Source organism: Podarcis liolepis (assembly GCF_965112155.1).
Source record: "Podarcis liolepis genome assembly, chromosome: 2".
In the NCBI taxonomy this organism is placed as follows: Eukaryota; Metazoa; Chordata; class Lepidosauria; order Squamata; family Lacertidae; genus Podarcis; species Podarcis liolepis.
The window spans coordinates 13235174-13257891 of record NC_139555.1 but is presented as its reverse complement, the minus strand read 5'-3'; the positions used below and the strand labels follow the sequence as shown (position 1 = coordinate 13257891).

Genomic DNA, 22718 nt, shown 5'->3' with positions numbered 1-22718 from the left:
TGCTCTTGACCATATGAAAACTGACTGCATCTCCATCTCCATCACTATCAATATTTGCTTTTCCCACTCAGCAAAACTTGTGGCCTGCTGGCATCCATGGATGATGTCATTTCCGGGCGCTGGAAGCAAGCTGGACAGGACTGATGACAGAGAGAGGAGCCAAGGAACATTGTGTGTGTGTGTGTGTGTGTGTGTGTGTGTGTATGTTTCCCCCAGGAACCACAATATTCAACAGACAAGATAGGCAGGTTGCTGCAGAGAGGCCGCATTTTATTAGAATAGCTGCAACATGTCATATAAATATAAATATAAATATATATATGTACACCCTATACATAGACTTGGGGGTATGTCAAGATGTTGAGGGAGGGGAGGGGAAAGAGGGTTATTGCTTTGAACTTTTCGCCATTGACTATTATATTCAGTAAAAAACAAACAAACCACTGGGTGGGGAAAAAGCAGGTGGGAAGAGCTCGCAGCCACAAATGCGTCACACAATCAAAAGGTTCCCGCGCAAGCGAACAGAGGCGTCACAACCTCCCCAAAAGGCACAGTCGCTAGAGAGTCACCATCTCTGGTCATGTCCACAACATGCATTTAAAGCCCTCCTACACCACTTTAATGGGGAATCCTGGGAGCTGTAGTTTAAGGGTTCTGGGAATTGTAGTTCCGTGAGGTCAGCACTCTTAACTACAGTTCCCAGCATTCTTTTTTTCTTTTCTTTTTTTTGAGAGGGGAGGAGACAGCCTACGAGTGCTTTAAATGAATGGCACGGATGCGACCTTTCTCTCCAGCTGCATACAAGCCTTGCATCCTTCTTCTCAGGGCCTGGCACAGACGCCAGGAAGAACAGGCAGAATAAAATGAAGGATTTGCAACCAAAAATTAGCAGAAAGCCAGTGCAAAGCTCAACTAACGGGGGGAAGCCAGAGGGTATATGTACAGGGATGAGATGGGGAGGGATCAAAAGGGAGGGAAACTAATAAACCAAACACAATGGGACCCCAGCAAGGGGTGCAAATGTACTGGAAGGGAGATGCATGCAGTAGCAGCAGCAGCCAGTAGGTAGATTGGAGGGGCAGCGGCAGGGCACCATTGAGAAAGGGCTTCTTAAAAACAACAAAACAGGAAGGAAAAAGGGGAGGGAACCAAGTCTACTTAAGGAACTATGACTGGGGGATGAGGGTCACCTCTTCATTCATCCCTTCTCTGCTTCTGGCAGTTCTCACAGAGTACAATTCCACGGTGTAAATCTGCTATCATCAACCACCATGTGATGAACCATCAGGGACTCTGGCCTCCAAACCGGTCTCAGAGCCCGTTGAAACATCCAGCAGAATCGGAGCATGCAACTTTCCCCATAAGACACGGTTTCCCAAACTTGGGTCTCAAACTGTTTTTGGACTACAACTCCCATCAGCCCTAGCTAGCAGGACCAGTAGTAAGGGACGATGGGAACTGTAGTCCAAAAACAGCCAGAGAGCCAAGTCTGGGAAACACTGCTTTAAGGTATCACTTCAGACTGCTGAAGTGTTCAAAATGCTCTCCCCCCCAAAAAACTGCAGAAACTACCAGAAAGCGAGGAAGGCTCCAACTGAACCGTTCTCCCTGCCACGCTAGCTTTCGGTGAGCAGGGAGTTCAAAGGTGTAATTCCCCTCCTGCAGTTTAAATGGTACAGGCCGGCCACACATGTAGATTGGCTGTCAGACAACTGCCCAACAATGGGAACCGGGCTGGGAGATGACAAGGTCGTCTGGTTGGGGGCAGACTAGCATTCCTAGCTTTGACTATCACTGCAGCTAGATGTGGGTTTTGCTCCTGTTTCAGCGGAGGCAGGAAGATCTTAGGGAATAACTGCTCAACCAGAAATGGTATGTCAGAGTCAACCTTTGACTCAGCTCCCCATGGCACCAATAACACACCTAACTGTGACCATAGTGGAGGTGCCTGTTTTGTGGAAATTGGGCACAAAAGAAATCCCACATGTCCTGCCCATGTCAAACCTGTGTGTAAGGTAAAGGATAAAGGGACCCCTGACCATTAGGTCCAGTTGTGACCGACTCTGGGGTTGCGGCGCTCATCTTGCTTTATTGGCTGAGGGAGTCGGTGTACAGCTTCCGGGTCATGTGGCCAGCATGACAAAGCTGCTTCTGGCGAACCAGAGCAGCGCACGGAAACGCCGTTCACCTTCCCGCCGGAGTGGTGCCTATTTATCTACTTGCACTTTGACGTGCTTTCGAACTGCTAGGTTGGCAGGAGCAGGGACTGAGCAACGGGAGCTCACCCCGTGGCGGGGATTCGAACCGCCGACCTTCTGATCGGCAAACCCTAGGCTCTGTGGTTTAACCCACAGCGCCACCAGCGTCCCAAACCTGTGTGTACTGGCAAGCAAACACACACACACACACTCATGATCATTATCTTCCTGTTGCACAATAGCCCAGACATGCCAAACGTGTGTTTTTTTAAAAAAGAAACTGGGTTTCCTCCATGTTAGAATGGGGATCATCACAGCCATTTTGTGTGTATTCTGCACATCAATGGTTCCCAGCTCAGAAAAAAAAACCCAAAAGCTCTCCACGTTTCAGGCACCTAGGATGGCAAAGGTAGGCTGATGAATGTGATTCTGGCTGCCCAGGTATGTCTTTGGCACCCTCCCTCCACAACTTTCCTCTGTGGCTACTCTTGACTAACATCCCTCTGCTGCGGCATCAGTCTCCATGCTCTTCTCATTCTCTTGAAAAGATCCTACGGTGGTTTGGTACTGTTTCTGATGATGCGGGCTCTTCCCTATTAAAATGCATGCTTTGATGAATCAGCCTGTCGTTTAAGGTCCTACTGGCCTCTCTCTCTCCCGTAGTCACCTTTTCTTGCTTCTCTTCTGAAATTTAACCCCATTTGCTTTCCTTTATTCTGGAAGGAGAATTTGTGCCAATGGTGCAAAAATATTCATACTCTACCTAATTTATTTTTGGGGGGGAGGAATGTGGAGATATGGGCTGGGTAGGACACACAACTCTGATAATCAGGACTAAGATGCCTAGTCTCTAACTCTGCTCCCTACACAATGCAGCTTCCTTAATTTCTTTTTTAAAGCAACTCCCAAATGCTGCCCATGTTTTTAGCTCTTATTATTGCACCCTGCAATAAATTAGTTGCTGCACTGTCTTTCCTGCAGTAGCCCAATCCGGCCTTTGCTTCTGAAATCCAAAGATTTGCTGTTCTTTATTGTGGATGCAGAATTACTTTGCTGCTTCTGCAAATGTGCATAATTTGCCCAATTTATTATGGGGCAGGGGGATGCAGACCACCACTCTGATCAACAGCATGTGGATTCATCTTTAATTTAAAAATACCCCTTGTGAGTGAACTTCACTACTTTTTATTCCTTGTTAAGAAAGGAATGGCTTTTACCCCGCATCACTCTAGCGCTCCTGTTTCCCCCAAAAGTTTAAATAATATTGCTGGATTATTTTCTGAGCTTGAATTATCATGGAATAAATAACCTTAGCGTTTAGCTACTTATGCAAAGGCAGCAGCTACATTTAGGAAATATACTGATCATGTTTAAAGGGGGAGGGGAACTGCCTGGAATTTATATAATTTCTTTCCCTGGCGGTGTTGAGGCACACAGAAGGTTTTTATTAGAAGTCTTTCTCTGCTTTATTCTAATTTATGTGTCTGCTACCCTGGTTGCTTTAGTTGTTATTTAAAACAAAACCACACACACACACACACACACACACACACACACACACACACAATGCCATATACCATGTAAATGCAAGCAATAAAATCTTTTGGGTATTGCTGGAGTATGGGCTATAGCTAGAACGATAAATACACACATTTGTTCATTTGCAGCCATCTGTTTGCTTTCTGCTCACGCACACTCAAGAATTAAAAGTTAGGTGAACAAAAACCTCGCTAGGCATCTGTGACTGGGCCGGCCCTTTTCACACCGCGGGGAAGAGTGGGGAATACATACTCTGACCAGGGAAATGCCATCCTCGCTAGCTGTAACTCAGCCGTGGACCACCCACTCTTTATGTAGAAGGTTCAGTCCTAGGCAGGGGTCAGCCCACTTTTTCAGCAGGGGGCCGGTCCACTGTCCCTCAGACCTTGTGGGGGGGCCAGACTATATTTTGTTGGGGGGGGTGGATGAATTCCTATGCCCCACAAATAACCCAGAGATGCATTTTAAATAAAAGCACACATTCTACTCATGTAAAAACACCAGGCAGGCCCCACAAATAACTCAGAGATGCATTTTAAATAAAAGGACACATTCTACTTATGTAAAAACACGCTGATTCCCGGACCGTCTGCGGGCCGGACTGAGAGGGCGATTGGGCTGGATACGGCCCCCGGGCCTTAGTTTGCTGACCCATGGTCCTAGACATCTCTAGGAAGGGGGTGAGGGGGAGAGAGAGAGATGCCGTCTGAAACCTGCCAGTCAGAGTTGACATTTCTGAGTGAGATGGACCAATTGTCTGACAACTCAATATAAGGCAGCTTCCTATGGCCTTGGAGGGGGGGGGGCGTGTTGTGGAGTTGGCTCCAGATACTTTTGGGAAGGGCTACAGCTGAGTGGGAGGACATCTTGCTGTGCATTCATAAAATCCCAGGTTCAATCCCTCGGGGAAAACCCTGCCTGAAACCCTGAGGAGCTGCGGCCAATCAGTGCAGCCAGTACTGAACTAGGTGGACCAATGGGCAGACTCTGTTTAAGACGGCTTCCATTATTCCTGACATGTAAATGTTGTACACATAGGGGGCATTCTATGGGAGGAGACCTGTAGTCTGGGATGCTGCTATTCAGTGGGGGGGGGGTTCCTGCTCATTTGCTTCACCCCAAAGCCCCTCTCCTTGCGAAGATATATCCTTCCCTCTCCCTCTTCATTTATTTAAAAATTATCTTATGTCAAGCACGTCTACTGCGGCTTAGAACAATAAAGAACATAACTGCAACTATATATATTTATATATAACCAGTGTTACAAAAAAAAGAAAAGAGATAAAGCACACTCAAAACCCTCCGTAACATTCCAGCTTCGATCCAACAAAAGGGGCAACATTACTTGGGGAAGACTGGCCACTGCAAAACAGGTTCAGAGGCCTTCTGAAAACCCTGCGGCATGCCACAGTTCTAGTGGGAGGGAGTTCCAAAGGCATGAAGCTGCTACAGAGGAGACAGAGCTAAGGTGTGGACTGCCCAAGAGGGCCTCTGACTGAGATCTCAAGTGTGTGGGAAGGATGGTACACGTCCAGACCCCATCAAGGGTCTTAAGACGGGTGCATGTTATGTGTTCTTGTGGGTGCGCTATGAATCCCTTTACCACCATGTATACAGTATGCTTCAAACTCATGGCCAAAGCCGGTTCTAAGCTTATCAGTGCAGGGATCGCAGTCATGGCGCCCATGGGGCTTAGCAGTTCAATAATTCTTAAAATGTGTTTTGGGTTTTCCTGAACAACTTGACCCGTGTTGCTTCCTACCAGGGCCAACAGCTGGAGCGAATGGACTTTGAGTGAGAAACCCACCCGTGTGCGCGTGTCACCAGGCATGATTGTGTGAACTTTTGGCATTCTGGTGCTCAGAGTGGAATACTGAAATGTCACGGGTCCCAGCGACTCTTCTGTCCCCAGGCTACAACTGCAAAAGGATGTGAGGATGATAGCACCACCTCCGGGAACGGGCGATTCATGTGTGAACTGCCCAACACTATGAGGCTGTGCTTACCATTTTAAGAGTGTTCTGTGGTTAAAAGAACAAGCAACCCATGTTGCATGAACAAAGAATCACAGGACACCCTTTCGCTGAGGTTGCAGTGAATCTCCGCTGAACGGAGAGCTCTGCCCACCAAAAGGTGGCAAGCGTTCGCAAGGCCTGTTTTGGGTGGGGGCAGCCAATGGGGTGCCTTCTAGCTATCGCTGTTACTGTTACATCACCCTTCATCACTGGCCAGGCTGGCCGGGGCTGATGGGAGTTGGAGTCCAATGGACGATGCCACGTCAACTAGCCCTTTGTTATTGTTTCACCAGGATGAGCAAGAGGAGGAGAGTCAAGAGGCCTCTGAGTTTGCCAGGGATTGACGGCCCCTTTTTCAAACAAGCTTGCCATCGCAGGATAACTGGCTGTGAGTAAACAGGGTCTCATGAGGTGTAGCGTGGGGGGGGGGGGCAAGGGGTGCCGTTGCCCTGGGTGCCGTTTTTTGGAGGGTGCAATTTGCCCCTGCCAGTCCCGTGCTGCTTTGCGGGTCTGATCCCATATCCCAGCCTCACAAAACAGCAGAGGGTTGGCAGGGCGTCAGGAGGGCACAACGGGCATGCACCAAAGGGCGCTTTCCTGGCCGGCTGCACCCTCCCCACGCTGCCCCTCCAGCCTGCACCGGCAGGGCGGCATGAGAAGGACACAACAGCCATGTGCTCTTCTGTCCCAGTATTGCAAAGCAAGGGTGAGCCTGGGATCAAGAGGTGCAAGGCTGTTGTGTCTTTCTCAAGCCACCCTCCCTGAGCCACTCTGCAAGGCTGGGATCATCGGGGCTGGCGTTGCATTGGCGGCGAGGCTGGCGCGTTCTGCCCCCCAGCACACATGTGCCTACCCTGGGTGCCACGAAGACACGCTCTTAACTTCTGAGCTCTCAGTCACTGACAATCAGCTTGGCTTAATGTGTGCACATATAGGGGTGTGTGTGTACATAACTAACTTTGCTGCTCCTAATGCAAGTTGACTCTGACCGTGGAGAGGGCGTCCCAGGAAGTTGGGAGTCCCTTGCTACCACCTAGCAGCTGAAGCTACCCTTCCTGGGGCAAAGCATTCCTCATAGCAATCTCACTATCAAGGGAGAAGGGAGGGAATTTATACCCAGCCTGGATCCCATGGAAGAGAGAGGGGGAAAACAGAAGGGGCATGGTGGTGGTTGGGAGGAAGGGGGTTCCGGGGGGGGGGGGGAGAAACGGTTACTCAAAGGTGAAGGGGTCATGGGTGCTGAAAAAGAAGTGCCCGTCAACATGTGTATCCAACGTTTCCTTGTCGCTCTCGGGCGGGAAGCGCTCGTGGCAGATGGGGCACTCCTTCCAATGGGCCGGCGAGGGCAGGTCTAAGGGAGAGACCCCCATGCCGCAAGCCCCCGGCTCCGACATCTGCCGCCCTGTCAGGCCACTGCAAACAGAGGGAGGGAGAAAGAGGAAACAGTGCAAAATGAGCTCCTGAAGTGCTACGTTGTGGGACTGGAACAGTGCAAAATGCGTTGGTGAAGTGCTACATCATGGAACTGGAAATCTGGCAAAATGATGTCTTGGCCGGGTTCGAGGTGGCGGTGGTTGCTTTGGCATGGAGCTACACCAGGCTTTCGCAAACTTAGACCTCCAGCGGTTTTCGGACTACAGTTCCCACCATCCCTGACTGCTAGTACTGCTAGCTAGGGATGATGGGAGTTGTAGTCCGAAAACAGCTGGAAGCACAAGTTTAGGAAACTTTGGACTACGCCATGCAAACCCAGGGTAGAGTAAAGAGTCTTGTAGCTTGCTGCGATAGCAGACAAGGTGCATGATTCTTGGAGATACTGATGGAGCCGTCACGTTAGGTACAGTCCCATTTTTAGACATATGCATGCACACACCCTATCTCAAGGGGCTAGCTCACTAAGAGCCTGTACAAGCCGGTCTGGGAAACCTGCGGACCTCCAGATGTTAAGATTACATCTTCCAACATCCCTGAACTGGAGCTCCATAGCATCTACAGAGCCACAGGTCCCCCACCACTGGTGTACAGCCTTCGCTCTGAAAAGGGGGAACTGTAGTCAAGATAGACTCGGGAGCATCCTAGCTGCCGTTACCTGGCCACTTCATAGAAGCCGCTGCCCAGCTCTGGAAGGAGCAGGTTGGTTTCTTCGCCACCGCTCTGGGCAGCTGCCATCAGCACTGCCTTCTCGTCCTCAGCCTCCTAAATACGGAATGAAAAAGTAAGAAGAGGTAGAAGCAGGCCTGGCTTCTGCCAACCCCACGCAGCTCAGCCCCCAACATCATTTGCCCATCACTTAGGGGAAACAGATGATGGCATGCCTAGGTTGGCAGGGGAGGCTGTCCTGGGTTCTCTCTTCCATATGTGAGCAAATGAGAAGCCACTAAAGGTAAAGGGACCCCTGACTGTTAGGTCCAGTCGTGGCCGACTCTGGGGTTGCGGCGCTCATCTCGCTTTATTGGCCGAGGGAGCCGGCGTACAGCTTCTGGGTCATGTGGCCAGCATGACTGAGCCACTTCTGGCGAACCAGAGCAGTGCACGGAAATGCCGTTTACCTTCCCGCTAGTAAGCGGTCCCTATTTATCTACTTGCACTTTGATGTGCTTTCGAACTGCTAGGTGGGCAGGAGCTGGGACCGAGCAACGGGAGTTCACCCCGTCGCAGGGATTTGAACCGCCAACCTTCGGATCGGCAAGCCCTAGGCTCAGTGGTTTAGACCACAGTGCCACCTGCTAGCCGCACATAAAAGGGAGGTATATAATCAGGCTGGGCCGTGGGCAAGGGGGGGAACCCTGAGGTTTGCAGCATTGCAAAAATATATTTAGAAAACAGAAAAACTAGGGAGATTAAATACCCCTTTGCCCACCTCCCATAAAACAGACCACTGAGGAATGAGCATGCTCAGTGGCTAAAGAGTGGTGACTGACTATTGGGGGGTGGGGTGGGGAGTAGGGTTGGGCAATATCTGGTTTTCAACATTGCGATATATCACTAGCTAAGCATTGTGATATACTGATATATCAGAATGTCTGAAATAAGGATGGAGCTAGGTAGAGGCATTGGCTGGTTTCACAGTTTCTCCTGCATCACGATTTTTTGCATAAGTACACACACATATCATGATTCGCAATATATTGCCAGGTCAATAATTATGAAACTGATTATCACAATATGGACTTCAAACCGGTTTAGGATGATATACAGTGATACCTTGGTTTACAACAATAATCTGGTTGTAAACCAAAACAGATTGTAACCCAAGGCACGCTTTCACCAATGGGGCCTCCCCCCCCCAAAAAAAGGAGAAAAAGGGTTGTAATCCAAAAAAAACGACACGCACTTCAGGGTTTGACGTGGCTGTAATCCAAAATGGTTCTACAGTGGCACCTCAGGTTACATACGCTTCAGGTTACAGACACTTCAGATTACAGACTCCGCTAACCCAGAAATAGTACCTCGGGTTAAGAACTTTGCTTCAGGATGCAAACAGAAATCGTGCTCCGGCAGCGTGGCAGCCGCAGGAGGCCCCATTAGTGAAAGTGGTGCTTCAGGTTAAGAACGGACCTTCGAAACGAATTAAGTACTTAACCCGAGGTACCACTGTAATCCAAACCAAGGTACCACTGTTATCAATATACCGCCTAGCCCTAGTGGGGAGGAAAAGCGGGTAGGAGGAGGGATGGAATGGAGTGTTGTGGCAAAGGGCTTGCTGGCTGGCAGTGAACAAGAGCAGTCTGCACTGAAACCGTTTATTTCAGGTTCCACTTGCGCTAGCTAAAATAGGAACTTCTGCATTCTCTAACATGCTCTGCTTGAGAGCCTCCCAGGAGCATCTGACTGGCTGCTTATTAACACAACACACTAGCTAAATGGAGTTTTGGCCGCAACCAGCAAGGAAATTCTTCCGTTCTTAGGTTCATAAAAGTTTGGCCAGATCCATGACTTGCACCCTTCTCTGCCTCCCAGGGCCTCACCGAGTCGGAACTGGAATCCTCGGGCGGCTGCTTGATCTGATTGGCAATGGGTGCCGGCTGGCTGATCACCACGGTGTGAGCGGGTCCCCGGGCACAAGGCGGAGTGGTAGTAGCTGCCCGGTTGTCACACAAACTGTAGGATCCGAGCTGCGCAGGCAGGCGCATGTCCTCAGGACACTCATCCTCAGAGTCGGACAGTGGCGAGTCCAGGGAGCCTGGGAGGTGTGTAGGAGAAGGGACGGGAGAACAAAAACACACGGTCAAGGGTGAAAGCGTGTGTGTCAGAGCTACCGTATTTTTCGCTCTATAGGACGCACCCGACCATAGGGCACACCTTGTTTTAGAGGGGGAGAACAAGAAAAAAAAAATCCCCCTCTCTGCTCAGCGCCCCTTCAGCGAAGCGGCAGGAGAAACAGAGCCCCTTCCATTTGTCCTGCCGCTTTGCTGAAGGGGCGCTGCGCTGCTCTCCCTCTCTGCTGAAGCCAGGAGAGTATTGCTCTCCCGGCTTCAGCAAAAGGAACCCAAAGCCTTTGGAGCGCAGCGCGAGTTCCCACTGGACTCCAAAGGCTTCAGGCGAAAGGAACACGTAGCCTCCGGAGCATGGAGGGAGCGCTCCCTCTGCGCTTCGGAGGCTTCGCGTTGCTATTGCTGAAGCCAAGGAGCCTGCATTCGCTCCATAGGATGCACACACATTTCCCCTTAACTTTTGGAGGGGGAAAAAGTGTGTCCTATAGAGCGAAAAATACGGTAATTTCCCTAGAGAACAATGGTGCATTTGCTGCCAGGTTGTGGTTCCAGAAGCAAATCAGTCTCTCTCAAATAATTTATTTTAGGATTAAAATTAGGATTTTAGGATGCAAAATTAGACCAGGCCGCTTCAGGCACAGGTGGAAAAATCTCAGGTGTTGGGTTGCTTAGACGCCAAAAGATTAGATGCTGGCCCTCAGGAAGACCTTTCAGGCAGGCACCCCCAAACTCGGCCCTCCAGATGTTTTGGGACTACAACTCCCACCATCCCTGACCACTGGTCCTGTTAGCTAGGGATGATGGGAGTTGTAGTCCCAAAAGATCTGGAGGGCTGAGTTTGGGGGTGCCTGCTTTAGGGTTGGGGTCACTCAACCTTTTTGGATCAGGGGGCACCTTTTGAATTCTGAGCAGCTGGAGGCACAAAATGGCTGCTATGGGAAGCTGTTGCACAATACAACATGGCTGCCACGGGCAATGCATAACACAAAATTAGAGAGAGGAGCCTTTTCTGTAATTGTACTTCCATATGAGAAAAGGCTTAACTTGTTGGATTTCTTTCTTAAAATTAAGAGAGAAGCAGCAAAAGTGCATTAAACTGGGGGGATGGACACCCGCTATTTAGGACTCGAGAGATTCCTACTGGCTGATGGCCAAACAACTTACTCATCAATCATAGCTGTGACTTCACTATTGGCTAAATATACCGATAGGCAGGAGCAGCCAACCTTATTCATTTCATAGAAACTGCTTAGAAGGGTACCCACTTCATTTCTGGGGGGGCTAGGGATTTACTTAAAAAAATAAGGAGGAAAGCTTAGAGTCTGGGGCCCCTACTTGAGCCCTTGGGATTTGGGGGCAGGGCGTTGGTGGTTTGGCACTTGGGAATTCTGGGCTAATAGATGTTTGGGTTTCTAGGATCTAAAGAGTTTTCAAGTTGTAAAAAGAAAACGAAATACATTTTTTTTGCCACGACACTAGTAGAGATGGGGATTGGTACGTATAATTGGGCATGCAAATCGAGGCAGGGTGGCGGGGAGTCTGACCAGGAGTCTCTGGCGCTGCCTCCTCTTCATCGCAGAGAATAGATTCACTCCATTTCTCGTCGGCCACTTTCTCCAGACGCTCTTCAAGGCGTCGTATGTATACCAGCAGCTCCTGAGGGGCAGGGAATCGGGAAAAGGTCAGCACCAACTGCAGAAACCCACCTTCTGTTAAAGACTATCCCCATACACCTCCCACATTCTGGGTTCAAGTTCTATTACTATTATTATTATTATTATTATTATTATTATTAACTTTATTGCATTTTTAAAAAATTACAGAGAAAGCATAAATTAAGCATTACATCCAGATATCCAAAAAGAAAAATAAAAAATACAAAAGAAGAAAAGAAAAGAAAAAATATAAAAAGAAAACAAAAACAAAAAACAAAAAAGGAGGGGGAAAGAAAATTGATAAATAATAAAAAACGAAAAAGAATTAGTCAAGAACAAAATTGTTCAAAAGATACAAACACTAATTTGAATGTTCTACAGGTTCTCAGAAAGAAATACATTTTTAATCCTTCTTTCCATTCTATCTTTACAGTCACTTTCTTTCTGTTCCAGAAAACTAGTTTGAATCCCTGCTATATTAGATGACTTCTCTCTATCTCTTTGCAGCTTCAACACTTCTCTTAAGTGACAAATATTCTGTATTCATGTATTAAAACCAGTTTTTCCTATTATATCTGTGAAATTAATCTAAGCACAACCAAATATTGTTCTTGGAACCATATTTTGTCAGGTAGTTTTTAAAGCAATCCCATTCCATTTTTACCTTGTCACCTGAGTGATCTCTTATTAATTCTGTCATTTTGGCTTGTTTGAGGTACACACGTAATTTTAATTGCCACTCGTCTTTTGCTGGTATTAACTCACTGCTCCAGTACAGTGGTACCTCTGGTTAAGTGCTTAATTCGTTCCAGAGGTCCATACTTAACCTGAAACTGTTCTTAACCTGAAGCACCACTTTAGCTAATAGGGCCTCCTGCTGCTGCCGTGCCGCCGGAGCACGATTTATGTTCTCAACCTGAAGCAAAGTTCTTAACCTGAAGCACTATTTCTGGGTTAGCGGAGTATGTAACCTGAAGTGTATGTAACCTGAGGTACCACTGTATTTTGCTATTAGCATTCTGGCTGCTGTTGTCGCATAAAGAAACACTCTTTTATTTTCATTTGGGATGCTAAATGTTAGAATGCCTAGTAGGAAAGCTTCAGGTTTCTTTAAAAATGTGTGTTTTAGCATTGTTTTTAATTCCTCATAGATCATGTATCAAAAATGGGGCATGTCCACCACATGTGGAATAAGGTTCCTTCTTTTTTGTTTCCATCTCCAACACATATTGCTGTTGTTTTTATTTATTTTTGCTAATTTGGATGAAAATAACAGCAACATGTGTTGGAGATGGAAACAAAACGAAGGAACCTTATTCCACATCTGGTGGACATGTCCCCAAATCAAGTTCTGTGTTCTAGCCATGGGCTGTGGGCAGCATCCAGCGAATGACCTGTCAGCGCAAGCATTTCCACTTGCACAATGGGACTTTCTCCTCTCCTCCCCCCACACTCATTCCATACCCTCCCCAAAAGGGGCTGCAAGGGCAACCCCTTGAACAGATTTAGGGGGTGTGCGAGGGCATGGAGGGTCCTGATGGGGGCCACAATGTTGTGCTAGGTTGGACACAACCCACGGTTGCCTTTCCCCTCTTTCTCAAACTTGTGCTTTCTGGCTGCTCTTGCCCTTTGCACCTCTTCTGCAAGCTTTCCGAGACAGCCTCTCACCAACCTGCTTTTCGGCTTGGAGCTGCTCTTTCTCCTTCTGGGCAACCTGAAGCGCAGCTCGCAGCTCTCGCAGTTCCCGACGGCTCTCAGAGACCTGCACCTGATGGGGCAAAAGCGAGAGTTTGCACATTCCAGAATATTAAGGCAGTGGGTGGGATGCAGCGCAGGGTGGGTGGCGAGCCAAGGAAGAAAAAGAAGAAGAGTTTGGATTTGATATCCCGCTTTATCACTACCCGAAGGAGTCTCAAAGCGGCTAACATTCTCCTTTCCCTTCCTGCCCCACAACAAACACTCTGTGAGGTGAGTGGGGCTGAGAGAATTCAGAGAAGTGTGACTGGCCCAAGGTTACCCAGCAGCTGCATGTGGAGAAGCGGGGAAGCGAACCCGGTTCACCAGATTACGAGTCCACCACTCTTAACCACTACACCACACTGGCTCTCAGCTTTGGAACTGCATCAGCTTTGGAAGTGGCTGTGGAGCCAAATATCCAATCTGCAGAGTCTTCCGCATCCCTAAGGATTCGGCTGTTTTCAACTATGAGCCAGACCTCACCCCTCTCCAACAAATGCCCCCTAAATACCTGCTGTTACGTTCCTCCTGTTGGGATTTGACCATCTTTCCTTCTATTTCAAATGTCCGAGAGCGAGTGTCAATCCCTTTGGGGCCAAAACGACAGCATCCACACAGAAGTGGGAGGTGCCAGCAAATTTGGGTGATGGGGACCCCAAGGCTTGTAGAAGTACAATGGTTTTTGTTTTTGTTTTTTAATTCAAAACCCCCTAAAGGGGAAGGCAAAAAAAGCGCCCCAAAAGAGTACAGTGGTACCTCGGGTTGCATACGCTTCAGGTTACAGACTCCGCTAACCCAGAAATAGTACCTCGGGTTAAGAACATTGCTTCAGGATGAGGACAGAAATTGTGCTCCGGCGGCAGCGGGAGGCCCCATTAGCTAAAGTGGTACCTCAGGTTAAGAACAGTTTCAGGTTAAGAACGGACCTCCAAAACGAATTAAGTTCTTAACCCGAGGTACCACTGTAATTCATTCCGGAGGTCCGTTCTTAATCTAAAACCGTTCTTAACCTGAGGCACCACTTTAGCTAATGGGGCCTCCTGCTGCCGCCGCCATGCGATTTCTGTTCTCATCCTGAAGCAAAGTTCTTAACCCGAAGTACTATTTCTGGGTTAACGGCGTCTGTAACCTGAAGCGTCTGTAACCCAAGGTACCACTGTATAATGTATCTGATGCGGGCTTTGCAACTGGTAAGGACACTGTGTTGTATTGAACCAACCTAGGCTCAGAACAGAGACACCAAAATTAATGGACCTGAGTTGGTGACACTAATAATAAACAAGGGCAAGTAGTTTCTACTGGCGGGTGTTGGGTGCTGTATAATGAAACCATCAGAACTCAAAGGGATTGTTATTTTTCTCCCGCCCAGGGCAATGGGGACTCCTCTCCAACTCCCTCAGGGCCCCAATTTACCAGACTGGAGTCACGTTCCTGTGCCAACTCCAAACGCAAGACCTGGCGCTGTGCCCGCTCTTCTTGCAGGCTCTTCTCCAAGCGCAGCACTTCGGCGCTCAGCTTCAGGATCTTGTCCTTCTCTGCCTGCCGAGACCACAGGGTTGCACAGAATGGGTGGGGAGGGGCTGGATGGGACTCCTCCCCTCCCCATACCCATCCCTCAATGCAGCAAACTAATCATGCATTAGTTTTGGAATCATTTTGGGGGGTGGATGGAATCCGCAAATCGGAGGGGAAATCGTGCCGACATTTAAAACACACAGTTCCAAAGTCAAATATATATACACACAGTTCCAAAGTCCAGTATATCTGAAGGAGCGTCTCCACCCCCATCGTTTTACCCAGACACTGAGGTCCAGCGGCGAGGGCCTTCTGGCGGTTCCCTTACTGCGAGAAGCCAAGTTACAGGGAACCAGGAAGGGCCTTCTCGGTAGTGGCGCCCTCCCTGTGGAACGCCCTCCCACCAGGTGTCAAAGAGAACAACAACTACTAGACTTTTAGAAGACATCTGAAGGCAGCCCTGTTTAGGGAAGCTTTTAATGTTTGATGTATTACAGTATTTTAATGTTTTTTTGGAAGCCGCCCAGAGTGGCTGGGGAAGCACAGCTAGATGGGCGGGGTATAAATAATAAATTATTTATTATCAATTCAAAAACGTGATTTCTACAAGTAACACGGGAGATGACAGAATGTCCCTCCCATTCATTCCCTGCATTTAAAACGTAGCTTTAGTTTGCAAATCAGATTGTCTAGTTCAGCATACCTGGAAATGTATATTCACATCTCTGTATGCCTTATAGGGAAGAAGTTACTTGGGGGATTATTTTATGTTTGAAAACACAGAACGCCGAGTTTCCTGATTCCCTACCTCCACCCTGACCATTGGCTTGCCATCAAAATCCCTGTACAATGAATGAACTGACTCCCATCTTCAAATATCTCAAGGGCTGTCACATGGAAGAGGGAATAAGCTTGTTTTCTCCTGCTCCTGAACCAATGGCTTCAAGTTACAAGAAAGGTGATTCCGACTAAACATCAGGAAAAGCCTTCTGACAGTAAGAACTGTTTGACAGGGGAACAGTCTGTTAGAATTCCTGTTCCGTGATTGCAGTCATGGGATTGTTGTCTATCACAGGACAGTGTATGTTTTGACTCCACAGAGTGGGAAGTGATGGAGACAGGATGTTTGTGTTACTGTGTTCCGTGAAGTGGGACTATTGTCCTTTGTTCTCTCTCTTTGCTGTCTGATGCTAGAGAGAGAGGGAGCCATGTTGCAGGGCTCCATGTGTGTTTATATGTAAATAAAGTAGATTAGCCAAAATGCTGAGTTGCTGAGGTCTGTTACGCAACTGCACAAACTCTGTGGATCCCTAAGTGTGCCGGTGTCGGTTGGCATCGGTTGCTGTGATGTTTAGGCAGAAGAAAGCTTCTGAAACTCCCGAATGATCGACCAGGAGGGAAGGAACATGCCAGTTGGGCATGTGCCTCTACCAGGGTCCTACTCATGTGTAGGCCAAGCTCCTGACACGGACTCCCTTGGGAGGTTGTGGACTCTCCTTCCTTGGAGGTTTTAAAGCAGAGGTTGGATGGCCATCTGTCATGGATGCTTGAGCTGAGATTCCTGCATTGCAGAGGGTTGGGACTAGATGATCCCTGGGGTTCCCTTCCAACTCTACGATTCTATGATTGAATCTGCGTATGCTACGTTCCACTTCATCCATGGCGCTTTGCCCCTTTCCCCACTAAAAACAGAAGACAATGCTGAATGCGTGCTTGAAGCAGGTGGCAGCTATTGTGCCGAGAGTGCTTCCCTGACCTCCCATCCCTGGCAAGGGGCAGGCTGAGGCTCTCGCCAAAATCTCACAAGATCTCATGCACTCTGCGAGATCTCACTGGAACCTGCCGTGGTCACTGCTGCTTTGCAGGTGCCACCACGCAACCTCAGGTGGCAAAATGGGACGCAGCGCCCCTGATCACCAGCGTCGCTGCAACTTACTGAGATGGAAAAGGGAGATGTCAGCATGGTGCAGAAGCAACTCAGAACTCCCAAGGGCGAGTTTGCACTGCGCTGACCTTCATCCTCCCTCGCCTCCCTCCCGGGAAGCCAAAGTGATAGGGTTTACCATCAGCTACTAAGCATGACTGGGGAACCCTGGGGTGGCTCAAACAAACCTCCATGCTCTGCAACAGTGTGGCCTTCTCCTTCCACCACTGGCCTTTGCCCTCTTTCCACTTGAGAGTCATGTCAGCCAGCTTGATGTTGATCTCGGCTGCTTCCAGGCGGCTCTTGTGCAGATCGGAGATGGTGCGGTCCCGGATGGAGGCGACGCTGGCCAACTCTTCCCCCAAGAGAGCCACTTTCTGCTGGCTGGCAGCCAGAACGTCCTGCGTGGAGCGCAGCTGTTCGCACAGAGACTCCATCTGCACCTGAGTAGAGACAGGATGGGGCAAAGGTGGGGCAAGGGAGGCAACAAGGGGATGCGTGGGTAGGGATGAGCCCATATGACCTCCCAGAATTCTCTTTTGGGAAGTGTGGCAGCTCAGTGCAAGCAGAAGGTGCCGGATTCAATCTCCAGGTAGGGCTTGGATCATATCCCATCTCAAACCCTCAAAAGCTGCTGCCAGTGTAACTGATGTGTGGGTTTGTGGATTTTGGGTTTGATGGAGTGGGGAGGTGAAGTTCTCCAATATGCTTTCCATGAATCTTCTCTTTTGACAAAGTTGGACTCACTTCATGTTGAATGGAACTATTTACAGTTGGTTTCCATTGGTGGGTGAAGTGGGCAAAGAGAGGAGGACTGGAAGGAGTAGGGGGGCAAGCTTATTGCTTCCTTCAACACTATTAAAATGAATGATTATTGAATTATTGAATTGAATGATAATTGAATGATTATTAAAACACAGTTGCTGCCAAAATATATGGTGAAATTACGGAAGCCATTTTGCCAAACATTCTCTAGGGAAGGATTGACGTTCTGCCAATGGTTCGGGAGCAGCATGGAAAAAAAAATCTGTCAGAAATTTTCTCTCTTTTTGGCAAATTTTCAGCCACACCCTATTATGGGATGTCTTGCCTGCAGCGAGGCCTCGTGGGAACTGTGGTACAATAGCAAGTGACCCAAACCCCTTGTAACCACCAGTGACGCTAATCAATATACAACCTAGTCCAGGGAGAGCCAATATGCTATCCCTCCAGGTGTTGTTGGGCTCCAACTCCCATCAGCCCCCAGCCAGCATGCCCAATGGTCAGGGATGATGGGAGGTAGACTCCAAGAATATCTGAAGGGTACCATGCTGTCTAAGGTAAAGCTAAAGGGTAAAGGGATCCCTGACCGTTAGGTCCATTCGTGGCCGACTCTGGGGCTGCGGCTCTCATCTCGCTTTACTGGCCAAGGGAGCCGGCGTACAGCTTCCGGGTCATGTGGCCAGCATGACTAAGCCGCTTCCGGTGAACCAGAGCAGCGCACAGAAACGCCATTTACCTTCCCGCTGGAGTGGTACCTATTTATCTACTTGCACTTTGACGTGCTTTCGAACTGCTAGGTTGGCAGGAGCAGGGACCGAGCAACGGGAGCTCACCCCGTCGCGGGGATTTGAACCACTGACCTTCCGATCGGCAAGCCCTAGGCTCCGTGGTTTAGACCACAGCGCCACCCGTGTCCCACCCTGCTGTCTACTCCCACCCTAATCCCTCTCTCATTCCTTGTTTCTCCACTGATACCCAACTCTCCTAAACTCGAGACTACCACCTGACTTCTTTCCCAGAGACAAGAATCAAACCCTCCTCTCCTCTACAAGGTCTGGCAGAGCAAGAGTTTATGGTGGACCAGGAGTCTATCTGAGTTTTGGGTCCGTGAGCTTCCTTATCAGGATCCAAGCCCAATTTTCAGCTATTTCCCCACTTCCCAGGCTATCTCTACCTCACCCTGTTTTGAGCTCCTCTGGAATGGGGGTAAAGGGATGCGGGTGGCGCTGTGGGTTAAACCACAGAGCCTAGGACTTGCCGATCAGAAGGTTGGCAGTTCGAATCCCCGCAACGGGGTGAGCTCCCGTTACTTGGTCCCTGCTCCTGCCAACCTAGCAGTTCGAAAGCACATCAAAGTGCAAGTAGATAAATAGGTACTGCTCCGGCGAGAAGGTAAATGGCGTTTCCGTGCGCTGCTCTGGTTCGCCAGAAGCAGCTTAGTCATGCTGCCCACATGACCCAGAAGCTGTACACCGGCTCCCTCGACCAATAAAGCGAGATGAGCACCACAACCCCAGAGTTGGCCACAACTGGACCTAATGGTCAGGGGTCCCTTTACCTTTGGAATGGGGGTGGGAGGGGAAAATTTGAGTGCCCACTGCTTTATTTCATGGTTTTCCTTCAAGGAGCTCAAAGCTACATATGCGGTCCTTTCCCGCTCCATTTTATCCTCATGACAACCCAGTGAGATAGGTTGGGCTGAGAGACAGTCACTGGCCCAAGGTCACCCAGCCTAGCTTCATGTCTGATCTCCCAAGCCCAACACTGTAACCACCACTGCCTTGGAGAGAGAGTGCCTTGCTGAGGTTCAGCATATTCTGCTGTCCGACACTTACGGTGCGGCGATTAGCAGCCGTCAGCTTCTGCTGCAATTTGCTGATGTCCTCCTGCAGCCCCAGAGTCTGTGAGACCTTCTCCACATGGAGGGTCTTCGCTTCCTGCAGATCAGAGGCCAGGCTGCGGCTCTCCTCTTCTGAGGCCTGCAGCTTTACCTGAGGAGGAGAAAGGAGGCCGTAGTCACAATGTTGAGGCTGCGATACTTGCCCTTCCACTGACTCGGATTTCCTACTCTCCAATTGGGTCTACTCCAGGACCTCATTCCCTTCTGGGAAGCCTTTTGGGGTCCACATCCCAACAGCAGTAGGGCTTGGTGAGATCTAGTTTTCAACATTGTGATTTATCACCAGCTAAACATACCAATAAATCATGTTGTCTAAAATAAGAATAGAGCTATGTAGACGCCAACAGTAGGGCTGGGTGATATCTGGTTTCCAACTTCATTAAACATCGCAATATACTCATTTTTAACAATGTCTGGAGAAAGGATGGAGCTGGTTTTCAACTTTGTGATATATCACCAACTAAACATCACGATTTACTGATATATTTACAATGTCTGAAATTACAATGTAGAGGCATGGGCTGGCTTCACAGTTTTCCCACATTGCGATTTTTGCATAGCACACACAAACATCATGTATTGCCAGGTCAAAAATTATGAAACCAATTTCATTATATGGACTTGTAACCAGTTTTGGATGTTATATTGATCAGCCCTAACACAGATCCTGATTTGCGATATATTGCCAGGTCAAAAACTATGAAACCAAGGTATCAATATGGAGTTCAAATCGGTTTTGGATGATATCTCGATATATCGCCCAGCCCTAGTGGGCCGGTCCAGAGGCAAAAACAACTGACATACGGATGTATTTTAATTGATTGTCTGATTTTATGTTAATGTGTTATACATTTGATGTCAGCCGCTCTGAGCCCGGCTTCGGCTGGGGAGGGCGGGATATAAATAAAATTTATTATTATTATTATTATTATTATTATTATTATTATTAGGCTAGCTTCTACACACACTCTCACACCCCACTCTTCCCTCCATCCAGGGAAGCAAGGATGCATTCTAGGTGGCCTGGAGGGCGTTCTGAGGGCCAGGTAGAGAGGCCCCGGGGCCATATTTGGCCCACACGCCTGAGATTTAGCACTCACCTGGTACTGCTCCTTCTCCGCATTCTCCTCTTTGAGCTGGTTGTGAATCTGCTCCTGTTCACGCAGCAGAGACTTGACAGTATCTTTCATTCTGGGGCCCAAAAGGAGAAAGGAGAGGGTGGGGTGAGAAGCAGTGGACCTACTCAGCTTGTGGGCCAGAGTATGAACCAGGCTGGAAAAACGATTAGCACCCTCTGATGGACTCAGCTCAGTTTGTAAGCCATAGTGGAGGCCGCCAACTGTGATGGTGGGCAGGTAAGCTTAAGGGAATAACATGGTGCCAGAAATTGAGCCATGACCCTCACCTGTCCAACTCCGTCTCTCTTTGCAGCATCTTTTCACCCATGGCCTGGATGTCACCCTCCAGCTCTCGGATTCGGGCCACGTGCTCAGCTTCTTGGAGGCTTAGTGTATCTCTCTGCTCGGATACTTCCGCAAAAGAATCCGATAATTCCTGGTAGCATGGGGAGATGGAGGAGTGAGCAACATTCATGGCATTGGGTGGATGCTTGAGACATAACACAATATTTCTGATAACGTGTGTGTGGCAGAAAACCTAGTAGTTCCAAGGAAGGAAACACAGCCTACAGGCATGGGTAGTATCTGAGCACAAGGCGACCATCACGTAAATTCTTCCTACTTCTTTTCCACACCCTGAAATCTACACCTCCCTTTTCGGTGGCTTCTCAGCACACTTCCATTTACTTATTTTTTTTTCATTTCTTTAGGTTGCTGCTACTTTTCTTTGCTATTTCTTGCCTACAGTGACATCACTATGCGACTAAAGCTGATTGGTTAGGTGGTGTCTGGCTAGGTGGCATTGTGACACCATTCTGTCCACTCTGAATCCCTGACTGGATGGGATCAGCCCCAAGAAGAAAAAGAATCAGGAGCTAGTGTGACAGTGATGCCAAGATGAATGGGTCAGATGGATGGATCAGAGTGGAACTAGATGGGCAGCTTCTATTTTTTAAAAAAGACTATCATACTCTAGCATATCAGTGGTGTAGCGTGGGTTGCTGGCTCCCAAGGCAAGGCAAGTGTATTACACCTACTAACCTGCGATTCCTGTCAGGGCTGGGGCAGTGGTGGTCATGGTGGTGGGAAAGGGTGTTCCCAGCAGGGAGAGGGAAGCTGGGGAGGGGACAGCTGAGGCAGCCATTTTATTATTATTATTATTATTATTATTATTATTATTATTATTATTATTATTATCATCATCATCATTATTATTATTAATTTCATGGCATATTTACACCACTTGGTTGCTAAATATACCCCTCAAAGTGGTTTGTGTTTCTTTTGAAATTTGTGGCATGCGCCCTCCCCCCAATTTTGCACCTGGACAACAGTCCCTCACGCCCCCCCCCACCGCTACACTACTGCCAACAGTCCCTCACGCCCCCCCCCACCGCTACACTACTGCCCCAGCTATCTGAAGAGCAACAACTACTCTGATGTCTTTAAAGCAAATAACTTCTTCCTTTTTTCAGGCTTTATAACTTCCGTTGATTCATTTTACTCGGACTAGTTTGGTGTTATTTTCACAGATCAGATGCTTTTATTTTGTGTATTAGGTACTTCATGGCATTTAAAACATTTTAACGTTCAAAGTGCTTGAAGGGCAGTGCATAAATCTAAATGAATGAAGGAATGAATCGCACCAGCCATTCCACTGGGAGACAGACGGCGACAGCGTGAGGAGTTGCCCGTGTCTAACAAAGGGGCTATGACAGGCAGACCCTGTCATAGCAAATTTCAGGTGAAGGTTCCTTGACCTTCCTTGAAATGAACCTCAGGGCAGGAGGGCAGGGCACAATTCCCCTCTGGCCCTGAGTAGCTCTGGGGACCTGGAGAGATTGAGAATTCCCAGATCGCTGGGCTTCCTCTCTTGCCTTGTACTGTGCAGCCAGCTTGGTGTGTTCATCCCGAAGCGTGCCCAAGACTGCTTCCAGCTCCGCCACACGGCTTCTCAGCTCTTGAACCTCATCCTTCAGGCGGCACGACTCCTGCAGCAGGGCTCCTTGCTCCTGCCGGCTCTCTTCCAACTGTGTCTGTGCAGGATATAAGGAGAGACACCCGCGAGGCTTCATTAGAGGCAAGGGAACACGTTTAGCAGACTTGCTTAAGCCGCTACCTTAAAGTCACTGTCCCTATGT

General features: G+C 48.7%; 1 protein-coding gene across 3 annotated transcripts in view; it reads right to left on the bottom strand.

Moving 5' to 3' along the window:
• Window positions 1-253: 253 nt before the first annotated feature.
• The window catches only part of CALCOCO1 (calcium binding and coiled-coil domain 1), a 44518-nt gene continuing 22053 nt past the window's right edge, over window positions 254-22718 (bottom strand). For all 3 annotated transcript variants that reach the window (XM_083490026.1, XM_083490025.1, XM_083490027.1), the window contains exons 5-15: window positions 22455-22613; window positions 20865-21013; window positions 20560-20650; window positions 19395-19550; window positions 16986-17240; window positions 14772-14897; window positions 13294-13389; window positions 11511-11622; window positions 9721-9935; window positions 7842-7948; window positions 254-7165 (exon numbers count right to left, since the gene is read on the bottom strand). In XM_083490026.1, the coding sequence (XP_083346152.1) occupies window positions 6964-7165; window positions 7842-7948; window positions 9721-9935; window positions 11511-11622; window positions 13294-13389; window positions 14772-14897; window positions 16986-17240; window positions 19395-19550; window positions 20560-20650; window positions 20865-21013; window positions 22455-22613 (1668 nt within the window). In that variant the 3' untranslated portion in view covers window positions 254-6963. The remainder of the gene's footprint in view (window positions 7166-7841; window positions 7949-9720; window positions 9936-11510; window positions 11623-13293; window positions 13390-14771; window positions 14898-16985; window positions 17241-19394; window positions 19551-20559; window positions 20651-20864; window positions 21014-22454; window positions 22614-22718) is intronic.